Raw genomic sequence first — 13152 nt, 5'->3', positions numbered from 1 at the left:
GAGCCTATAATCATTGTGCAGGTTTTTCCTCCCAAGGTGAAGAACCTTGTATTTTTCTGTGTTGAACACCATCAGGTTCTCCTCTGCTCATTTCATGAGTCTGAACAGATCCGCCTGAATCACCCTCCTAGGTGATGTGTGGATGCTTTATCCCAGAGTTTGGTGTCATCGGCGAACTTGGCCAGTCCTCTTCTGACACCAATGTCCACATCACTGATGAAGATGTTAAACAGTATAAGCCCTAGGATACAGCCTTGTGGGACCCCACTGGTCACAGTGCACCAAGACGATTGGCTCCTGTCGACTACCACCCTTTGGGTCCTACCATGGAGCCAGTTCCCCAGCCAGGGATCGTGGTGACGTCAAGGCTGCAGTTAGCCAGTTTAGCCAAGAGGTGATTGTGGGATACCAGATTGAAGGCTTTTTTAAAGTCGAGGTATACGATATCGATCTCTTCCCCCTTGTCCAGGTGATAAGTCACCTGGGCATAAAAGGAAATGAGATTGGTCAAGCAAGACCTACCCATAACAAACTCATGCTGGGTATCCCTCAGGATATTGCTTTCAGCTAGTCTGTTAAGGATGGCCTGCTTGATAATCTTTTCCAAGACCTTCCCCAGAAGGTATGCTGAAGCCCATCAAGGAATTGATAAGAAAAGGAAATAATCCTAAACCTGGACCTCTGATGGCTGAAGAAAGTGGCCAAAGAATAGTAGTCCATTTTTATACTATACAAAACATGCACCTTGGATACATGAAGGGTGAGTTTCATTCACCTCTCATCAAGATGCAATGCTCACTGCGATAAAACTGCCATTTGCTAACACCTTCCAAACTGTTCTGTAGGAACTAAATATGTAATGTCAGCAATTGTTGACTTTTTAATGGTGGTCACTGTGTTAGAGATTTGTCACACCATATGTGCATGACATACAGAAAAAGAAGAGACCAGGGAAACCCTCTATGCATCAATGAGTAAACAAGGTCCATAGAAAGTTCATTATCTTTAAAAACCAACTTCTGGATTGAAATTTGAAGGCATTTATACTTGGCCATTTTCATAACAGATTCTGTTTTGTTTCCTGAAGATTACCAATTTTTCTCACATACCACATGACCCAAAACAATATACAGTATGCCTTGGTTCTGAAAGGCAGAATGGAAGAAAAAAAAAGATTTTTTTCCAGTTATGGCTGCATAGAGCAGAGACCAAACCTAATCTTCAGCGGACTCTCTCTCCCTTTTTTGCTTAACTAAAGCTGATATCCCAGCTGCTGCTGAAGCCTGCTCACCATGGGTGGATCTATGATTTTGAAAAGAGATAAGGAGTTTTCATGGTTGTAAAATAGGAGGACAGAGACCACAAACACTTATCATGCAGCAAACTGTCCTAAGAAAGGCTAGCTTGATTAGTGGACTATCAAAACCATTAGACAGGAGACAAACATCAACACCTGTGGAGTGAAAAATGTACATGCCATTAAGTCAACTGACTTCCTGAGCTGCCTGTGGTTAATAATGCCACAGCTGCTGCATCAAAGTGGGTGCTTCCATCTCAGGCAAAGAATCAGCTTCCCTTAATACGCAGTTTTGTTGGTGATTTTTTGGGAAAAAGCTATGCGTTGTATGCAAGAAAATATGGCAATACCAATAAACTTCAGACCACTAGTTCATAGATCTTGTAACAGATTCTGTTTAGCAAAGCTCTATCTTAAGTTGCTTCAATAATAGCATTTTTTGCTCCTTACCTCTGGGGTGAGGTATTTCATCATGATTTCCTTTCCTTTCTCTCCCAGTGTTTCATCTGGAGCAATTTCATATTCTGCCTGGAACAGATAAAAAGATCACCAGTATTAGCACTCGTATTTCACCATTATAACATGATTTAGGACATAACCTCAATTGAAAGATTCCAGGTGAATAATTTGGAAAACAAATATAATCTTCTGATGAAGCCTGTAGAGCTGATTTGTACTGAAAAATGTAGACTTCAAAATGTTTTGACCAAAAATGAAAAAATTAGTTTCTGAAATGAGCTGTTCTAAGTAGTGTGCATAGGAGTAGTTTCATTCATTTATGCTTTACAGATTTGTCAAGCTAATGTTTTGAAAATGTTTCATAATTAGGGACCACTCTCAGGGATCTTTACATGTTTTTACTCGCTGTGTGCTTGGAAATTAATTAGTCTAATGGATAAAAGAAGTGTATTTGTTTTGTTAATCTCTACCATGGGAAAACAATTTTACTTAGGACTAACAAGAGCTTTCTCAGTAGGTAGAAAAACAGGTATTCCCATGGTTTTTCTTTCTTTCAGTATAAGACTTGTTTCTCAAAACTTACCTCTACCTCAAAAAGATTCTGCTAATTATTTTTAGTGCTCGTTGAAGCAACTTCTTTAAAAAGGGAGATCTCTAAAACATGGGGTGTTTCAAGGCCTGGTAAATTAAAAGGACAGGGCTATATTCAATACATACGGGAGTGATCTTTGATTTCAACTATGCATTACAAGAGCATGTGCATACACTGTTTAGATTTTTAAAATATTATTGAGTATCTTGCATGTTGTATGAATGCTGACCTGTGATGAATTTCAGGATGTTTTATGTAGGAAACAAAAGGAAGTCCTAATCTTGTACTACTGAGACATAGTTTAGTAGTATTAGCTCAATAGTTCATAGTTCAGTGTCTCAATAGCAGAAATGATCAGAGTAGGGTGCGGGCCCCAGGGCAAATCAGCTTGTGCGGGCCCCACCTCTGGACGCGAGGAAGCTGGTGGCAGATTTGGCGGGGGGGGTGGAAGCAGCTGGACGTGCCAATTTCAGCAGTGGATTCGGCAGCAGGTCTGAGCAACCAGACGTGAAGACCGTGGCAGCATGTAATTGCCGCACTGCTCTGCCTGGCTCCACGGGGCCCCCCCAAAGCACGGGCCCCCCCCAAAGTACAGGGCTGGGGCGGTTGCCCCTATTTGCGCCCCCTAGGGACAGCCCTGCTCAATAGCATACTATTGAGACATTGAGACAAAGTTCGCCACCAATGCAAGCTACCGTTTGCAGTCCCAGCTAAGACAATAACTAAATGATAATGAAAATTATGATAGAGAAGTAAGGCTGGAAAGGATCTCAAGAGATCTTCTAGTTCAGGGGCGGGCAATTATTTCGGGTGGAGGGCCGCTTACTGAGTTTCAGCAAGCCATCGAGGGCCTCATGACAGGCAGCCCAGGGAAGATTAATATTAATTTTCTAAATTTTTTAGGGACCCCGCGGGCCAGATAGAATCGCCTGGCAGGCCGCATCTGGCCCCGGGGCTGCATTTTGCCCACCTCTGTTCTAGTCCACCCAAGCATCAAACCGCAACCTTGATGTTATTAGCACCACACTCTAACCAAGCCATGGGAGGGTTTCCCTGTGGGGTTTTTAGAGAAATTCTAATTTGCTACTGCCTGGGATGCAAAGCTTCAGTACTAGGCTCAAGAGGTTTTCCAGAAAAAAGGCAACACACACTTTTTTTTTTTTTTTTTTTTTTTTATGAATGCTCATATTAGAAAAAGGATCCCAGATCCTCTTGCCAAACCAATTAAGTAACCTAGTCCAATACAAGCTGTCTCAGATGATAAATGGGGAGGAAGTAAAAGAAAACATAAGGTAAATCAGTCTGAACTGGCAACCACTTGGAAGAACAACCTTCAGAACTGCTGCCCGCTGCAAGACGTATGTACTGCTCTGAGTTTGGTACAATAAATCAGAGGGAAGACTGTAATAAATATGCTAGCTACACAGACTCAGGAACAACATGAAAAGCACAAAGTAGTAATAAAGGTGTTACCCATGCTATCTGGCCAGTGCTGATTTAGCCATTGTAGCTGAGGCTTAAATCTGCATATTTATCTACCAGACATAGCAGGTTGCTTGAATGGTTTAGATTCAACCTTCAGATTTGGGATGGTAAATAATAATGACTACAAAGAAAAACTGTACTGTAGAGAAATATATGGACAAGAAAAAACCACAAATATTGTGCTTCTCTGTTAGTGACCATGTTGGGGATGAACTGATTATGTTCTCATAAAACGTAATACAAGGGTTTTCTTAATAAAAAAAAATCTTTCATCCAATTTCCTATGCATTTAGATGGTATCTGAGTAGAGGTCATTTCAGCTCTTGAAAGCATGAACACACTAGGATGTTTATAGCATCTTAACAGCATTTTTCTCCCCGAATCTCTGCTGAAGGATAAAGCAACAATAACAAAAAGAGCAATTTTAAAAGGTCAGAGAAGCTACATCTTATCTGGGCACTCAGTTTGTGATAATTTGAGACGCAGGCCAGGGGTTTTTAAATCTAAAATAAAGATTGTAATATACTGACTTTTAATAAGGAGAGAAAATATTTGTATTTAACTTTCTGGGCAGAAAGTGTAAAACAAAGAGCCAGAACTTATTGGTAACGTCTCAGCAGAAAAGCATTTGGGAGTAGAACTAAGACCTCAATCCAGCAGAATTCATAAATCATCTAACAATTATCATTAATTTTTCCTTCAATAGCTTTTAGACGCTAAATATTTTCCCATCACACTCTGAAAATTCCTCCAAGAAGGTTGGCAAATAGAACCCGTCACAGATTTTAGTGGAACGGCATTCATACCTAATGCTGCTGAGATAGTCCATATACTTTGAATTAGCATAATATTTGCTTTCATCAAGAATCCAGGTGGCATTCTTAAAATATGGAGAGTATATGGTGAATGCCTGGCAAGTACCCAGCGCTGGCTACTGGAATTAGACTTATGGACATTTGTGACTGTCTTGCTTACCAGCTGAAACAGAAGACAGGGTAAAGAGATTTTGGTTTATTTCAAGTAGAAGAAGCACGGGTTGCTGCAACAGGTCAGTTCTGATCTCTGCCATGTGAATTAAACCTATTTTATGGCAATGGTGCCCATATGTAGCTACTGACTGGTGCCAAACAGTTTCAGAGAACTCTTGAGAGTCCTAGGTGCATGACTTGCCTTTACTGACCCATCGGGATTGTGCCAAGTGTTTACTGGGGCATGCACAAGACACGGATCCCTACTACATAAGAGCCAGTATCTTCAAACATGAGTTTCTCTCTTACTATGACTTGATTATTACAACTCATTGGATCTAGCAATGAGGATGCAGACCCTGAGAAAGCAACATCTGGTACAAAACACAGCAGCCTGCCTGCCTGGCAACCTAGGGTGTTGTGAACACATCATCTCAAAGCTCAGCTCTGAACTGGTTCCCTAGTAAACAGAGACCAGTTCAAAGTTCAGATGCTCAAGGGGGACTGTCTCTACTTAATAGGAGACTGACTCTCCTTTTGCCACTATCACATCCCTTTACTGTTATATTCCACCAGAAGAGAGCGAAGCTGCTAACCAACAAACAAACCAGGGAAAGCCTGGCGAGAAGGACAATACCCTAAGAGACACTGGACCACGTGATGGAAATCGCTCCTGCAGGAGACGGGCATGTTGGTGGATCTTACCGTATTCAAAGCTTAATGCAAACATTTTTTTTTTTTTTTTACTAACTTTTCTGTAATGTCTCACACACATGCATGCGCATGGAGAGAAGCAAAGGGAGACTGTTATAGTTATTTCTTTTTAAAATCTCAGGCAGGGCTTAGATACTTTGGTGAGATATAGAGGAGTTTGAAGGTCTGAAAAGGGTCTGAAACTTTTAACACTGGTGCGTGCTGAAGATTTTAGCTTATCTCAAGGGTTAGGAGTCTGGCTTCCTTTTTTTTTTGGTGGGGGGGAAGGTTGCAGGAAGCAGGGTTTAGGGTTAGGCTTTAAAAAAGAAAGAAAGAAATATATACATTGATTTTATTCCTACTGCCATTTATGTGCATCTCAGCTAACAACAGGTATCTGTACCATACTAGAGAGTTGTGCAACAACAGAGCTTAAATGACGCGACTAACATCCCACACAGTGGGCTGCTGGGAAGAGCACGAAGCTCTCGCTCCTGGTCTTGTGCTGGAACCACAAGACCCATCTTTCCTCAGTACTCAGAAAAGTTTGAAAGTACATAATAGAAACAACAGCGCTGTTACTTAAAATGCAATTAAAACCATCTTCCCCATTATCCGTTCGACAGGCTGGTGTTTAAGGACTCCCACCCTGAGGTTTAGTAGAGTTTCCAGTGCTGGTTAGGCCAGACAGAGCCCTATTCATTGCTCATAAATGAGGCAAGGATTTATGATACCTTTGACTGCATGGGGTTAACAGGGGACAGGGCAGGACTTTTTTTTGTGGGTAGGCTCTGCTCCTTCAATCTGAACTGCGAGAGGAGCTGGGCGGCCCCTGTTTGCTATAAACTTTTCATCTGGCTGGTTTTTTTCTGAGGTAATAGTTACTTAAATGACTGGGACAGGCCACTGGCTGAAGTGATCAGACATAACTATCTGCACTGATTATCGATACTAGTGATGGGTAGGAAATTATCCGGTTTTGACAAACTGTTATTTCCTGATGCAAAAAGCCTCACTGAAAAAATCTTGATGAGGTTTTACATATGCTTGCATGAAGTGTAGCTTGTGTAGCATGCATGAGAAGCAAACTAAACAAATGAAATCAGTGTAGAAGAAAAAGGTAAGTACTAATAGCTGCCATTAAAAGGATATTTATCTAACATTTTACCTAATAAATGTATGACTACCTGATAAATTCCGCATGGCTAGAGACAGGCATTCAAAAAGCCTGAGCCTGAGTTGATTCAATCTTTGCAGGATAGTTTAACCTGAAGAGACTGAACTGATTTGCAAGTGAATAGATGTGCATTTTTAATTCAGGAAATGCAGGCACATGCCTGCAGTGGCTCAGGCCCTCAGAAGCTGAGGGGTGCTAGAGTGAGCCCTCCCTTCCCTTCCATAGTACTGAACTGAAGGGAGGAGGAATGGCCAGGCCCTGGCAGGATGCTCTGATTAGGGAGGGATTTAAACCATAGGCAACGTGTGGGGGGGGGGCACAGGGGGGCACGTGCCCCCCCTGAGACTGGCTGCTGTTGAAGATGCCGCCGCCCACCCCTTGGCCCTGACTCTGCCACTGGTGGCTATGGGCGGTCCCTGCTCACCGCTGCTGACAGTGTGGATGGCAGCTGCAGGCAGTCCCCGCTTGCCACCTGCCACCCCCCTCCCCACCAACGACACCGCTGGCAGTGGCTGCGTCCCCGCTTGCTGTTGCTAACACCTCCGGTGGCAGCTGAGGGCAGTCCCTGCTCACCACTGCTGACAGCAGTGGTGGTCAGTCCCTGCTTGCTGCTCATCACCATGGTGCCTCCCAGTTGCAGGAGGCACCTGTCATTCATGATTTAAACCCCCCACCCTGGCCTGCACAGTCCCCAGTTAGGGTGTGCCCAAAGAGGGAGGGGGAAGCAGCCCTTGCCAGGCTTTTCCCCACTTGCTGCTCAAGGGGTGGGGAGTGTTGCCAGACCCCAGGCTTTGGTTACAACTCTGAGACAAAGTGGGAAGGGGTGCAGTGCATGAATCTATTGATGATACTGAATTTTCAGTCTCCCTCTCTGTGCTTCTTTCTACAATCTGCAGCAAACTGACGGCACTCATCGGTCCCATGCACTGCAAGCCAGGTCATTTCTTACACCTCTCTATTTCCCCTCTCGAACACTGACAGATTGCAGCCATTGAAGCAAGCAAGCAAGCCAGCAGCCAGCATGGAGCTTATCAGAATGCAAAGCTTATCAGCCCATCAAGAAAACAAAAGCCTCTCTCTCATTCGTCCAATTAGCCTCTCTCTCATTTTGGACCTCTATGCTGCATCCAGGTAGGTTTTTAAATAAGAGGAAATGTCCGAGTTTCCTGCTCTCCTGGGATGGGAGCAGCAAAGCTGATCGACTATTGGGGGGTCATGTGCTTCCTGTGTGGGCTCTGGCAAGGGAGGGGGTATGAAGAGAGAGAAAGCAAGTGAGTGAGCAAAAGACCAGGTGCACCCGCAATGCAGGAGCTGTTTGGGCAGCAGGGCTGTGGGGGGAGGGGGTTGTGGGTCGGGAGTGAGGAGCACTGGCACGGGCTGCGGGTCAGGAGTAAGAGGCACCGGCAGAGCTGGGGGGCAGGGGCCTGTGGGTGGGGACTGAAGGGCACAAGCAGTTCTGGGGGGCAGGGGGCAGTGGGTTGGTAGTGAGGGGCCCCAGCAGGGCTGGGAGGGGGGCAGGGGGCTGTGGATCAGGGTTTAGGGGTACAGGGGACAGGACAGGTGACTGTGGGTGAGCAGGGCACTGGCAGCGCCAGTGGGCTGCAGGTCAGGAGTAAGGGGCACCAGCAAGGGGTGGGGGGCAGGGTACTGTTGTTTGAGCGAGGGGCGCGGGCAGGGCTGGGGTCAGCGGGTCTGGAGTGAGGGGCAGCAGCTGGGCTGGGGGGGATGTGGCTCGTTAGTGAGGGGCAAAATAATGGGTAGGGGCAGGGCACTGGCATGTCACCACCCCCCACCACCATATTCCTCCCCCCCCACCCCTCTGCATGACAGGTGTCCACTTTTTTTGGACATGGAAATATGGTAACCCTAAACATTTCTTAAGCACCTTTTTCCAAGGCATTTGTAAGGCGAGGGACATTACCAGTTGATTATTTCCAAAAGCCCTAACCAGACACTGTTCTGTCTGCTTTTGTTCCAGTGAAATTGGAGACACACACAGACACCTCTAAGCATTAGCTAGCACGCGGGTGGCATGCCCAGATGCCGGCTGGGGTCCGTGCCACTGGTGTCCCAGCTGTGGGAGAGGGGGGATCCCTGCTTGAGCAGCGAGCCACGAGGGGGGAAGGGGGAAGCCAGGCAGGAGCTGCTGTGCCTGCAGTCTCTACCTCTTTCTCAACCAGCTGGAGCTCTGGCTAGGAAGGAGATGGGTAGGGTCAGCCCTGCTTTCTGGAGCAGACAGCCCAGCCCAGGGTTGAAAAGCATTCTGGGATGCTGGGGGACTCTGATTTAACTTAAACCAGGAAGGGGTCTGGGACACAAGTTCCATATACTAGTTTGACCCAGATCAGTTAAGTCTGATAATACATTCATAACCAGGTTTATCTTAAACTAGTTTTGGCCATTTTGAAACTGGTTTATGTGCACTGAACTTATGTTCTGTTACAGGTTTAAATGAGTTTCTGATCATTTAAACTGGTTTATGTGTAACTTACTGCCCATGCAGTAATTATATTCCCAACAGAGACTTCATCCTCCAGCCCCAGTTGAAACATCTTGGGCACTAGGGCTGTTTTCTCCCCTGATATCATACACCCTCTACTTCTGCAGGCCATTCTTTTAGTTTAGCTCAATGTAGGGAAGCACAGTGGACTTCTGGTCTTCAGAACGTAAAGTGATTTTGGATGCATTTTTTCTGGGACTGAGGTAGGCACCTTTTGTTCACAACTTCTTCCACTAGGACCAAATCTGGTTCACTTTGTAAGCTGAAAAGCCCCCCACATGACTAGAAATCTTAAATTCAAAGTGAGCAGAGGGAGAGAGTAGAGGGAGCTACATAAACGGAAGATCAAACCCAGACAAAATCATGCTTTCATACAGGTATGCTGAAAGCCAGTGCCCTCGTGAATGCATATTGTGTTAGAAAGTATCCATGCAAAAGGCCTGTGTGGCATTATCATTTCCACTTTTGGATGTACTATCTGGCAGACCAAGAAATATCCACTTGAACTGGTCAGCGGTTTATTGATCCTTGTTCAGCACAGGAAATGTATCCCTTAACGCTTTATTTTTAAGGGCTCTCTTTCAGCAATTAAGAAGAGTTATTACTTTGCTATAATATTTGTAAGCATGCTGGAGTGAACTGTAGGCAGAGTGCGAACAACTCACTGAGGGTTTAAAGGGAAGTTAATTTAATAATAGAGACACAACGTGATGATGATGTAGTAATAACTACTGACAGAAAATTAGGGCTGCAAAGGACCTTAAAAAAATCTCATCCAAACCCTGCTCAAGGCAAGAGCACATCTGAATAGAACATCCAAGACAAAGGTCAGAGGTCCACCTCAGCCTTGCACTGCCCTGGGTTTGCCTGTTTAAGGCACACAAACAAGTGATGTGGGTAGCATCAGATCCAGCTGCCTTTGCTTCCCCTGCCCAAATGACTAAAAACCTATTTACAACTGGGAGGACTTTGGCACAAGTCTGAAGCAAAGCCTGTATTAAATCTCTGGAGACATCATTACCTCTCTGCTACTAGGCATTTATATAAAGCTTTCATCTGACAAGCTACCAAAGTAATATGCAGAAAATATTATAGACGCATAAAGAATGTGCACGGGCCGATGGGTGAGAGGCAGTGGTGTGATGGGGTAAAAAAAGGCTTTCTTAGCACATGGGTGGGGCAAACATATAATTCAAGATTGGGTGCTTCACTCTCTTGGGCACGCAGGATCTAATTTGTGGAGCATCTAAGGAGGCCAATATATATGGAGGACTAAATGGGAATAGAGTGTATTGCCAGCTGACCACTTGGTGGAAATATCACAACCACCTATGACTTTGGATACAGTGGCATCTGAATGTCCTCCTTGGCTTCACCAGCATGGATCAGTAGTTTACAGGTGAATTAGGATGGATGAAGCAAGGAGGAGACTGGCTAGCTTGCTGCTATGGTAGGGTAAAACCTGCCTTTCAGAGCTTGTCCTGCACTTTTTGTTGGATTTATAACATTTGGTCAATCTCTCTCTTTGGGAGTACATTGGGTCACCACCTTCACAAAGACCCGCGTCCCTTTTGCCATATGCTGGTTACCAGAGAGACGGTGAACACCATTATATTACCAAGCCTAGATCAGAGCCTCATTGTCCTAGGTACTATTCACACGCACAATAAGAAACAGACCCTGCCCCTAAGAGCTTAATACATAAGGAGAAAAATGGCAGGAGTAAAAAAGTAACGTTATCTTCAATCTACATGAAAGGACTGACAAACAGCTCGTGGACACGCATGCATTCGTAGTGCTGCAAAAATACAGCACTAGCAGGGTGTGCATGCATGTATGGCTCCCTGGCTGGTGTACTACAGAGTCCTCTCAAAGGCAGGCTTTCCAGCTAGGGTGTGAAAGGAGGCTGCTACTTAATTCTCCCCCCACCCCCAGAGGAAGTAGAGGAGGACTAAGACAAGCAGACTTACTGACAGGCAGACTTGATCAGCTGCTACAGCAACAGCTGACTGCCTGCCTGAATGCCTGGTGTCATCAGGGCTAAGTACAGACAGTCAAAAAAGCCTGAGGCTGAATTGATTCAATCTTTACAGCTTAATCTAACCTGCGTAGACTGAACCGATTAGCAAGTGAACAGACATTCACTTTTGATTCTGGAAATGCAGTCACATGCCTGCAGTGGCCTGGGCCAGAAGTTGGGGGGCGCTAGAGCATGCCTCCCTGCTTGGCTGGAGCAGACAGCTTGGGCCAAGTCTAGCTTGCCCACCCTGCGAGGGGGAGTTTGCAGGGAAGGTCCTGCGGCATCCTGGGATGCTGGGGGACTGTGAGTTAACTAGAATCTGGCAGGGATCTGGGACAGAAGTTCAATAAACTGATTTCACCTAAATCAGTTAAGTCTGATATGACATCCGTCCAGGTTTATCTTAAACTGGTTTCAGCCATTTTGGAAGTGGTTTATGTGCTAAACTTCTGTTGTGCTACAGATTTTAACTGGTTTCTGATCACGTATACCAGTTTATACGTAATATCTGTCCCTGCTGATTGGGTGGCCTGCAAGTATGGTAACAATAGCCGATTGGGTGCCCTGAACTGCCTTTAAATCTCCTAAGTGCCATCCCAGTGCTTCAATCACAGGATCATCCTACCCCTCCTGATTGTATTAAAGCTACCAGTTTTGTTACATGATGCATAGGGCATGGCCACTTATACACCGTTCTGACATATGCTTGTTGCTCATTTTACAAGCCATCCATTTCACTCTAAATAGCTATAGCATATGATCTCTCTCAAAATCCAGGTACAGGAGGAGCACAGAAGCAGGGACTCTAGGTATTCTGGACAGCATAATAGGTTTACACATACAGGTTACTGTTGTCTAGCTAACCCAGCATGCTAATGCATAACTGCCTCACAGCATCAACACCTGTGTAGGTCTCTCAGAGTCAGGGAGGCTTCAAACAAATCAAGATCTTTCCTTTTTTTAAGAACAAATGTTTGAAACATGCAAGCAAAATACAGGTTCAGCAACAGTTTCTGCAAGAGAATACTTCAGATCAGGCCGGGTACCAATGACAGCTGAACATGCGCCAAGAGAAGAAGGGATTCTTCTCAACAGCTAGGACAATCCTGCTGACTTCTGAAGCTAGAGGCACGAGAAAATGTTTTTTAAACGAGCTCTGACAGAAGTGTAAAAAGGGAGATTAGAGGCAGATTGTTGCTAGTCTGACTCAGCTTCCAGTTTCCCCCCTAGGCTGTGCCTGTATAACACATACTGCATTCACTGTTGCCTGCTTTTTGAAGCATTACGGTCTAGCAACTAAGGGCACCAGAAAAGAGAAAAAAATCTTATTCCTGGTCTCTGCCACTAAATTTACTGCACAGCCTTAGGCAAGCCATTTAACCCACCCAAACTTCCAGTTCTGTCTCTGTGCACTTGAGGTGGGAACACCTTCTAATCCAAAGGGCCCTGAGCTCATTTGTTCAACCACTGAGCATTTTGGATTACTTATTTTTTCATTCATGTTTGCAATGAGCTAAAACAAAGTTTCATCGTATTTTCTGTTTTAGGAAGAACAACCAAATCAAAGATACCTGGGAAAGCTGAGCTGTTGCTGCTGCAGGTCCTCTTACAGGGCTTTAAAAGGGAATGCTTCTCATTTTTGCTGGCCTCTGAATGGGGCTATAAAAATCAAACTTCTTGTTCTCATTACGGGGCAATGTTTTTTGCCTGAGCTTAAAATTGGCTTAAATCCAACTACCTGCTCAATACAGAATGACCCTGCTAGTGAATTTCAGAAGCAATTGTTCAATGTAATGGTTCTGGGCTGCGGTACTAGACCTGATGTTGGATAACATGGACTTTCACCAGTTGAGATCAACTGCTTACAGAAACTGAAATCTTCAGGTAACTGAGACTATTGTTAATTAGCTTTAAACCCCCCCCCCAAACCTCTCAATCATGTTTAAGGTAAGCAACTTTAA

At 44.8% G+C, this 13152-nt stretch overlaps 1 protein-coding gene across 3 annotated transcripts in view; it reads right to left on the bottom strand.

The window, feature by feature from the left end:
* The window catches only part of GRK5 (G protein-coupled receptor kinase 5), a 298467-nt gene that overhangs the window by 89364 nt on the left and 195951 nt on the right, over positions 1-13152 (bottom strand). For 2 of the 3 annotated variants that reach the window (XM_019502906.1, XM_019502907.1), the window contains exon 4: positions 1748-1825. In XM_019502906.1, the coding sequence (XP_019358451.1) occupies positions 1748-1825 (78 nt within the window). Of the gene's footprint in view, positions 1-1747; positions 1826-13152 lie in introns of those variants that run through there. The other variant, XM_019502908.1, reaches the window with a different exon arrangement.

The sequence above is a fragment of the Gavialis gangeticus genome, unplaced genomic scaffold (genome assembly GCF_001723915.1).
Source record: "Gavialis gangeticus isolate Ggan-Ray unplaced genomic scaffold, GavGan_comp1, whole genome shotgun sequence".
NCBI classification, from domain to species: Eukaryota; Metazoa; Chordata; order Crocodylia; family Gavialidae; genus Gavialis; species Gavialis gangeticus.
The sequence above is the reverse complement of the archived record's forward strand: the minus strand, read 5'-3'. Positions and strand labels throughout refer to the sequence as shown.